The sequence below is a fragment of the Zalophus californianus genome, chromosome 1 (assembly GCF_009762305.2).
Source record: "Zalophus californianus isolate mZalCal1 chromosome 1, mZalCal1.pri.v2, whole genome shotgun sequence".
Lineage (NCBI taxonomy): Eukaryota > Metazoa > Chordata > Mammalia > Carnivora > Otariidae > Zalophus > Zalophus californianus.
Window position 1 is genome coordinate 110,392,845 of NC_045595.1, and position 10,342 is coordinate 110,403,186.

General features: G+C 42.2%; 1 protein-coding gene across 6 annotated transcripts in view; it reads left to right on the top strand.

Moving 5' to 3' along the window:
- The window catches only part of KCNAB1 (potassium voltage-gated channel subfamily A member regulatory beta subunit 1), a 398,382-nt gene that overhangs the window by 377,421 nt on the left and 10,619 nt on the right, over positions 1–10,342 (top strand). For all 6 annotated transcript variants that reach the window (XM_027587681.2, XM_027587679.2, XM_027587682.2 and 3 more), the window contains exon 12: positions 6,879–6,999. In XM_027587681.2, coding sequence (XP_027443482.1) covers positions 6,879–6,999 — 121 coding nt within the window. The remainder of the gene's footprint in view (positions 1–6,878; positions 7,000–10,342) is intronic.

Genomic DNA, 10,342 nt, shown 5'->3' on the forward strand with positions numbered 1-10,342 from the left:
GGTCTCCCACTCTTTCTGTTTGTTACAGTTGACCTATTAGTTTGTTCTCTAAAATAATATAAATATCTCCTAAAGCATGGTGACATGCCTATTTCTAGCTTGGCATTATCACAAAATATAAGTATCCTAGAATATTAATTGTGGTCTTGCTTCTGAAAACTGTGCATTGTTCTGAACCAAGTTTAAATAAGTTAGAAAGGAAAAACTAAAAGCATCTTAGGGAAGAAGGTATGAACGGAGAACGGCAAAAAGAGAATGAAGAAGAAAGGGAAGCACTGAAAACTGCGATTTTACTGAGCATCTACTATGTGCCAAGCATTGTTAAGCATTTTTATTCATCTCCTTTAATCCACACAAAGATAAATGCATACAGATGACTCTTAATCAGGTGTAGCTAAGCATGTTGCCTTACATTCTTTCAGAGACTATTTTTAAGATTTTGAGCCGGGGAGAGAGTGCGCATGCGCATGCAAGCGCAAGCACACCGCGGAAGAGGGAGAAGCAGAGTCCCCGCTGAGGAGGGAGCCTCACGCAGGGCTCAATCCTAGGACCCCAGGATCATGACCTGAGCTGAAGGCAGACACTTAACTGAGCCACCCAGGCGCCCCTTCAGAGATGTTTTTAAAAAAACTCAAAGTACTTCCACATATGCTGAGTACTGACTATCCTTATAAGAGGGTAAACCTTTCCAGATGTAGAAACTGAGCACAAAGAGGTCAGATAATAATCCAAGAGCATAAACTCATAATAGAGTTTATACTAGAACTCAGGTTTCCTGGCTCTGTTTATCTCCCCCAAGACATTTTTGTCTCCTTGCACACCCAGGTTTCTAATGGAGGAAGAAGTAGCTGTACTGTATTTGGAGTGTAAGATTAGCTGACCTCCATCACTATTTGGAAAAAGCTTACAAACGGCTAAAAAAAAAAAAAAATTCACAAATGCATTAACAAAGAGAGAAAGTAAATAATAATAATAAAACAAGGAGATACAAAATACTTGAAGGTGGCTAAGTCCAAAAGCAACTCAGAAAAATGTTTCTATTGTTGACTTTGATAAAGTCAACATCTATTGAAACATCCTTAACAATAAACATGAAGGGCTCTCAACAGGTTAAAGGCCTCTTTCTGATCACAAAGCAGCTTCTTTACAGCTCCACAGACTCTCAAGCCTTCCTAAATCATTAGCCTTAGTCTTTTCCATTCTAATATATGTGTACTTAGAAATGCCACTTATGGGGCACCTGGCTGGCTCAGTTAGTAGAGGATGCAGCTCTTGGTCTCAGAAGTCGTGAGTTCGAGCCCCATACTGGGCATGGAGTCAACTTAAAATGAAAAATAAAATTGCTTTAAAAAAAAAGGGGAAACTTGAATAGAGTGAAGCAAAAAAAAAAAAAAAAAAATTAAAGATTGAAAGCTAAGCAAGAAGATAAATAAGTTAGCAGCTTTTACCTCCCCCCACCCCAAACAGAATAAATGGCTGGTGTTTCACATTAGCTATTCTAAGTTATACCAATAAAATAGACACTGACATTTCAGGCTGTTGTAAGTACTGAACTTGTATTTGAAAGATAAGGCAGTGTGAAAAATACCTATCTGGGTGGAGGTCTTTTAGAAAGTAACACAACCTGGGGGTTTTCTGGAAGGCTGCATCTGGTCTGCTGCTCTAACAGTGACTTCTAAAATCTTTTGTCACCACCTCTTCACTGCTCAGCTGTACAGTACTACTTCACGTGTCTATTAGACATCTCCCGTGGGCATTAGTCATGCCTAGTGGAATCTATCATCACCCCCCAGAACTTACCCTTCCTTCTTGGTTAACCGTTCCTCCACCCTCCATCTGGCCATCCCAGTCAGAAGCCAAGGGTTATGTCAGACTGCCTCCTCTCCTCCCTCACTCTTGTCTAGTAGGGCCCCCACTCCTCCAGGCCACTTCCTGACTCTCTGTGGCCCATCCCTGCACAGCCCTTGTTCAGTTCAGACCATCATCATTTCTTCCCTGTTTTGCTGCAAGTAACCTCCTGTCTGCATTCCCTAATTTTTTTCCCCTTTTGTCAACTACCCATTACTGTGACCAATTATCTTTCTGAAAGACTAATCTGACCATATCATAACCCTGCTTAAAATCTGTTATTCACTTCCCAGTCATTGCTTATAGGACAAAACCCAAAACCCACAGAAAAGCATTCAAGGAAATACCCTTGGGATATAAGTTGTGCCCACTTTTCCATTCTTGTCTTTCCCCATGTCACTGTATTGTTCATCTAAAAGCACTGTACTCTCCTTTGCCTCCCAGAAATGCCCTTTTCATCTTGTGATGGAAGCCCTCCTCATCACTAAAGACAAAGCTTGGCTATCTTCACCTCTATGAAGCCTATCCTCACTTTATAAAACTGGATTATTTGCATCTTCCTCTATTATTCCATTAACACTTCTTACAGAGTCTTAGAATTCTCCCGTTGCAAGTGAAAGAATTTCATTCAACTAATTTAATCAAAGAAGGGGAACATATAAATACTCGCTGGAAAGGATGGAATGGAGATGGTCTCAGGGTTGACTCCAACCATAGACTTGTACATTGTCAGGACTCTCTCCATCTCCTCTATTTCTCTCTCAATGTGGACGTTGTCTTCTACTGCAAACCGGTCCTCTCCATGAGGTCAGGAGTGGGAAAACTGCTTTGCAGGTTTACATCCTTACAGACATGTAATGTGAGAGAATAGAGAGCTGTCTTTCCTTATGACTTCAGTCCAGGGAAGACTGGCCAAACTTGGGTCATGTGCCAACTTGTAAGACCAATGACAGTGACTCAAACAGTAAAGTGCTATGACCAGCTCCTGTCATGCACCACCAGGAGAGGCATTTTCCATAAGGTACAAACACGGCTTCTGAGGCAGTCATTGAGGGAGGCACCCCAACTACAAAACACTCCTCAAGCTACCAGTGATTTGTGAATGTCTCGGACACTGAAACTCAGGTAGCTCATCACAGAGCCTGGCACATGACAGGTACTCAATAAATGTTTGTTGAATGGGTGAAATGAGCCATAAGGGAAGATCAACAAAGTCTGATCAACGGACCAGGTGTGTGGCTTTTAAATAGACCTTTTAAATAGAAATGAAAAGTGCAATAAAATTTACGGGCAGCTCTTTCCTGTTGCTAGTAAAATGCCTTATAGAAAAATCATAAAAATATGTACCCCCTCTGTCAAATGAAAACAGGACAATGCAAACTTAGGTGAATCAAGGTGGGGGAAGAGTGGCAGTTCGAGTACTCCAGGTGTTCACATTAAGCAACTAAAAGTACAGCACATCACAGTGTAGTTTCAGAAGGAAATGTTTTAGCTTCAACAGTTTAAAGATCTCAACCTCAATATCAAAAGACTGTGCTGCTCTTTTGAGCCAAAGATGTTGACGTTTAAATTATAATAGTGATCTTGGATGCTAAAGCAGTCCAAGACAAAGTCCAGAGATGAAATGTGACTTATTCTGTCCATGGCTTTATAGGTGCTGCCTGAGTTTCAATCCATTAGCAGCAAACAGCCAACTGGAGGCTTCAGGGCCAGTCCTGCAGACCGCTCCTATCCCCAGCATTACCTGTACAATGGTTATAGCATTGGGAGATGGCAAATAAATAGGCTTTAGGAAAATTTAGAGAATTTTGTGACTTCTGTATAAAAACAATAGCTCCCTAATCTGTGCAGAAAAGCTCTTTTCTTTGGCAAATACTTATTGAGTATCTAGTCAGTGCTGGGCTCTGTGTTGAGCGCTGAGGATCCAGGGAAGAAGGCGACGGTCCCCACCTTCAAGGGGTAACTTGGGGGACTTGTTAGACATGTGAAGGGGTGAATTAGGAAACAGTGTGGAAACCACAAGCACTGAGGAGTCACACAGGACTATCCACAAAGTTGTACTGGAATAAAGAGGGGGTGTCTGTGCTCATCGGAAACATTGAAAAGATCTATTTTTTATCCTGTGGAGCCCTGGTTGCTCAGATTCCTCCCTCACGGTCATACTGGTGGAGCCCCTCCTCTGTGGCAAGCACTGTGTCAGGACCGGAGATGTTGAGATGAACAAGAAGCCCGTCCCTGCCCTCCTCCATTTAGTTAGATCAACACGTGACCAAATCACTGCAGCAATGGGGTAAGCAGTATAATCGGGTTGGAAGGAAAAAAGATCAGCTGACTCGTGGAGGACTGCCCAGTCAACAAGCTGGGTGTATTGTCGCACACAACCACACCCACCAATCTTCTTACACAAAAAACACTGGTTCGCTTCCATATTTATATTTTAATTAAGCCTCATCTCCTCTCTATGCTAACATTTTCCCACTGCAGTTAAAGCTATTTATTTCCAAAAACACTTTTGTTTCCTTTTGTATGAGGAAAAGCAGTATAACTACTATGTGTCTACTTTTTATAAATCCTAGCCTGCTTGTTTTCCAATGATTAAAGCAACAAGATTTATAGTGTTGAGTGCAGGGAGAGTGACTCAATAAATGAATGTTTGATGTTTGTTACTTTTAGAAGTCTCTCAGTTTGTTGTGTGTGTAAATGTGCACACACATACACACAAATTTGTAACTCGACCCTGAGTACAAATGCACTCCACATAAGGTTTCAAAAATGGAGTTCTATAAGTGATAAATAAAACCACCATTCCTTATGTGTGTAGTATATATTGAAACTTCAGGAACGCTCCTAGTTACAATAAAAAGCAATCATTCGGTGATTGGTTTTTAACCCTTTTATTTTTTCCTTTGAAGAACACTCAGGGCTACTGGTCTCCTGAAAGGTGTTATGAAACTAAAGTGAGGGCTGGTAATGTTTCTCCACTGAGGACAGGGGAAGTAAGTTCAGGGGCTCTCTGACCCAGCACACAGGTCTGGTCAGGGAAGGCTCCTGGGCCCTGATGGCAGTGTTTATTGTCACAAGGCCCAACTCACCACCTCTAGCTAACCAGCTGTCGTCTCTGGAAAGGTGCTCCAGGGTACCTTTCCTCGTGGAAGAAGCTGAGGTTTCCCAGAGCTGAGGCTGGGAAGACTCTTGGCCATCTCCCTAAGCAAACTCTCAAGTGAGGAGCCAGACCATAAGCCTTTGAGATCTAGACAGCAAACAGAACCGGGGCAGCTTGCCCTCTTTTTCACATCTGCAAAATCATTTCAAAAATCATAATAAAACGTAATGTGGTTACCCTTTTTCTTTGGAAATACTGTCTTAGAATGAAGAAAAAAGTACTTAAAAAACAAAAGCAGCCTTATTGAAATCATGTGGGTGGGGTGTCTGTGATGATTGCTGCCTTTGGGAAGGTAGTCTGTGGTGACAATTACTTCGCAAACACAACGGATAAAGTCCACATTGCCACACGGGAGGATGGTTTCTATTATTTTCACTAAAACACATTCTTAGAATATTTGTTACTTTTGGATGTTGCTGCTTAGTGTTTTGTAGAGAACATCCTACCGTCCCTCATTTCTTAGTAAGAGCAGAACCTTCGGGGAAGCAAGGCATTGTGAAGTTCTAAAAGATTTGTCTCCTTCTATTTAGGAAGTTAGCTCACTTTATAGGCTACCAATCAGTCTCTTAGAGGTTTTTTTTTTTTTTTAAAGATTTTATTTATTTATTTGAGAGAGAGAGAATGAGAGATAGAGAGCACGAGAGGGAAGAGGGTCAGAGGGAGAAGCAGACTCGCTGCTGAGCCGGGAGTCCGATGTGGGACTCGATCCCGCGATTCCAGGATCATGACCTGAGCCGAAGGCAGTCGCCCAACCAACTGAGCCACCCAGGCGCCCCCAGTCTCTTAGAGGTTTTACACAAGTTTCCCATTCTGAGTTTCCTTACCTTTTAAAGTTTCAATCGCTATACAAAAAATACACTTTTGGGATAGTCTTTATCAACTTTAAAATTTTAAAAATGTACTTGTGTACCTATTAGTTATGCTTATCTGCTTTGAGGAAGGAGCTGAGAGAGCCCATAAGAAAGCCCTGCTGTGGGGCGCCTGGGTGGCTCAGTGGGTTAAGCATCTGCCTTCGGCTCAGGTCATGATCCCAGAGTCCTGGGATCGAGCCCCGCGTCGGGCTCCCTTCTCTGCGCGGAGCCTGCTTCTCCCTCTCCCTCTGCCTGTCGCTCTGCCTACTTGCGCTCGTTCTCTATCAAATAAATAAAATCTTAAAAAGAAAACCGTGCTGTAAGAATAGGAGACTGGCGGGACACCTGGGTGGCTCAGTTGGTTAAGCGGCTGCCTTTGGCTCAGGTCATGATCCCAGGGTCCTGGGATTGAGCCCCACACTGGGCTCCCTGCTCAGCGAGGAGTCTGTTTCTCCCCCTGCCCCTCACCCAGCTCGTGCATCCTCTAATAAAATCTTAAAAAAAAAAAAAAATAGGAGACTAGCAGTAAATAGAAGGCAAGAGGGAGAAAGATAATTATAAAAGAATGTTAAGATAATGGCTTTCTTTGAACAGAAAGCTTGGCACCCAGCTTTCTTGACAAAAAGGAAACGTAACAGACCTTGGTGAAATGTCAAAAAAAATTTTTTTGCTAGTCTAAAATTGGGCTATTGCAATTAAGAAACGTCATTTCCTCCACTTAGCAGACTATATATAATTGACTGTATGTCAGGATTTTAATAACTTTCATACATGTTGATGGATTTGAATGGTGACTATTAGTCAAAATCAATCTGTCTTGAACCAATAAACAAGGAGTGAGACCATGGGGAACACTTCTTTGCCTAAAAGCACAGGCATCTGGTCACCACAAAACATAAGGGTTAGGGAAGAAGATTCAGGAATTCACCACGAGGGCCTATTTTACTGATTTAACAATCTTTGCCTCAAACCCTTACCCCTTACCATTAACATTTAAATGCTCTTCTTCTCCCTAGTGCTACCAGTGGCTGAAGGAAAGAATTGTAAGTGAAGAAGGCCGAAAACAGCAAAACAAACTAAAAGACCTTTCCCCAATTGCTGAGCGTCTGGGATGCACACTACCTCAGCTAGCTGTTGGTAAGAAAATTACCAGCGAGGGGAGGCTTTGCTAGATCACAGAAAATAGTTTTCACGTGCCTATCATGATAAAGTATCTAGTGTAAGGGCAGACTGATCTTTGAAGCATAAGCTCCTGGTTAATATTATCTAAAACAAAGTTTTCAAAGTTCCCTAGAATTTTCTACATGTTAAAACATTTCCTTCCTCTATCCCTTAGAACACCGTTTAAATGAGAGCAAGTGAAAACACACACATCCTCATGGTGTCAGGGGTGAGCGGCCCTCAATTGTGTAGTGACATCCATTTCTTCTGGCTTAATTTTCCCTCCCTGTGGAAGCTAAGGTGGGGCTGGTGAGAGGCCAGATGCAGGGCTGGGGGCACCAGGGGCCCAAGGCTACTACCCCATGGAAGCCTATCCTAGAGGAGCAGCTTCACTCTGCAACTTCCTGAGGGGCCATGAAAAGTGCTCTTCTAACACTGTGGAGGAGTTGAGGAACCATCATGGTCACTCGTATGGCTAAAAACCACATGTACCAGTGCTGTCCAATAGAAACAGAATGTGAACCACATATTTAAATTTTCTAGTGGCCATACTAAAAAAAAGAAAATAGGTGAACTCAATTTTAATGACGGATTTTATTTAACCCAGTAATGGCCCAAACATTATCATTTTAACACATAATGACTATAAATATTGAGATATTTTACATTCTTTTTTTCGTATTAAGTCTTCAAAATCCAGAATGTATTTTATACCTACAGTACATCTCAATTCACATCTCCAGAAGTCACAGATAGCTTAGAGGCTAGGTACCTAACAGAAAAGCCTGTAGACTTTCGGCTCCCTTGCTCCACAGTAGCACTTTACGCTCACGGTCTCGTTTCCTTAAGCATCAGAACAATCCCTTGAGCTGTATGCTATCACTCGCCCTACCTTACAGATGTTAAGGGAGTATTTGTGATCATTATCTCCACCTCACAAATGAAGAAACTGAAAGTTACAAAAAAAAAAAAAAATGCATGGGGTAGCTATGAGAAAAGGGTAAAATGGGTGTAGATTCTAGAAAAAAATCCCAAGGGTTAAGAAACAGCAGGAATTGGGGCTAATCCAATACAGTGAAATGAGATAAAAAACTCAAGTTCTATGAAAACAAAACAATGTGACAAATAATTGTTAGATGCCAGACCCTTCTGTGGTTGGAAGGCAGGGAATGGCTGCAGCTGGAGACAGAAACGGGAGGTAGTTGGGGAGAGGGTGAGGAATATTATCTACCCAGATACATATATCCAGGACTTGTTTTAGTCCTTCCCCCCCCCAAAAAAAAGTCAAAGAAAAATGTGACTATTAGCATCCCTATAGCTTGTTATTAACAAGCACAGTAAAAAGTATTGGCCCTTTGACCATAAGCAAGTTATTTAACCTACCAATTTTCTCATCTATAAAGTATGTAACACAGATCTTATAAATTTGTTGAGTAAAGGGAAACTATATATATATATATATATATATATATATATATATATAAACAAAGAGTAAGTGTTCAGTAAGTTCAGTAAGCTGTTTGCAAGAATGAGATACCTCAGACCTACAACTCCGTCCATTCCTAGCCATGGTGTGTGGTCAGCGTGACAGGCAGGGAAACATCTCTTCTTGAAATACGGTTGGTTCTAAATACGGTTTTAGGTGGTAACATGACAGTGAGTTTTGAATTTAGCTCTGAAAGAGAAGAAGTGTCCTTCTCAAGAGAAAATCCTGACCAGATTTAAACTTTCACTGGATGTTAGATATACATGAAAGACTCGTTACAGTCTAAGTTAAAACATGCTTTGATTCTCCCTTTCCTCCCTCTGTGCCCCCAAACGTCTTGCTTGCCTGTCATTTTTTTCTTTATGAACAAGTAGTTTCGCTTTTAAGCGCAGAACTCTCAAACCAAGAGGGAAATTATTTCCAGGCATATTACCTTTGATCTGCTAGAAGGAAGTAGGGGGAGGGAGGGTCCTTTGGCAGGAAACAAACGGCTTGAACCCAATTGTGGGCTGACTCCCATGTCACACACCTGCACTGTGTGAAAGCCAGCCTTCACACTTTGCTTCTAGGCTTTCTGGACAGGGCTGTTGCTGACACTTGCTTAGAAGCTAGAATCATCTGCCTGTGTTATCACGCTGGCCAGTTCTGCCCAGTGGGTTCTCCTATGCCCTACAGCCCATGGAGAAAACTGGCTGTTGCTGACATCAGGTAGTTTATGGGCAATAATTTTCCCAGTGTCCCGCTTTGACCTCAATACTTAACACCAGAGCCAAAAGAGTTCTCTAAGTGCAAAGCAGGAAACAATGCAGCCAGGAAAAAAAAAAAAAAGTCCTGGGTCAGTTGGCGTTTTGCCTATATGGAGTATTATTTTGCCCATGTGGAAAGATTTAGTGATTGCCTCAAAAGGCCAGAGCATGGTAACAGCTTAAGAGGATCTGTTGCAGGGCCTGAGCAAACGGGGCAGAAGGAATACTTGGGGACACCCATCAATCATTCACACCTGTGTTTATCCAACAAACATGTAATAAGCACCTACTATGTGCAGGTACTGGGCTGGGTGCTGAGCATCCAAGTGCAAATAACTCCTATCTCACAGCCTGGTGGGCAAGCCAAGAAAATAAAATAGATAACTTTAATACAGTGTTGTAATAAAATAACTGAGAAGGACACAGAGGATTATGGAAGTTAAGTAAAGTGTAGAGGCTCCCAACTCAGCCTGGGATTCAGAGAAGGGCTTTGGGAGAAAGCAGTATCCATGAGTCGTCTCAAATGACCGAGGAGGGATTACTGAGGCAGAGGGACATTCCAGGCCAAGAGTACACTTGAACATAGGACTTGAGGAGAAAAACAGCATGATGTTTGGGGATGGAAAGGATTTACCAACAGTTCAGTGCTGCTGAAGCCCAAAGTTCAAGGCAGGGAGTGAGAAGACACGAAGTTGGAGAGGCAGGCTTTCTAGTAAGTTTGCCAGGATGAGAAATGAGAGCTTCATCTTATAAGACAATGATTATGTGAGATACATGTTGAAGAACTTTTAACCAGGCATGACATGATCAGATTTGTACCTGGGAGAAGTGCTGTTCTTCTCACTCCTGTGACAGATTACGGGGGAGAGGGGGAAATCCAGTCAAGAGGTGGGAAAACCAGCTTTGCAGGAGAAAGACAGTGAGGTCCTGAATGAGGACAGTGGGCAAGTGGAACCAGAGCAGTGATTCTCCAAGTGTGGGCCACATCCACATGACAGAATGCTATCCAGCAATAACAGAAATATCTACTAATAAATGCTATTAACACGGGTGAACCTTACCAACATCATGCTGAATGAAAGAAGTC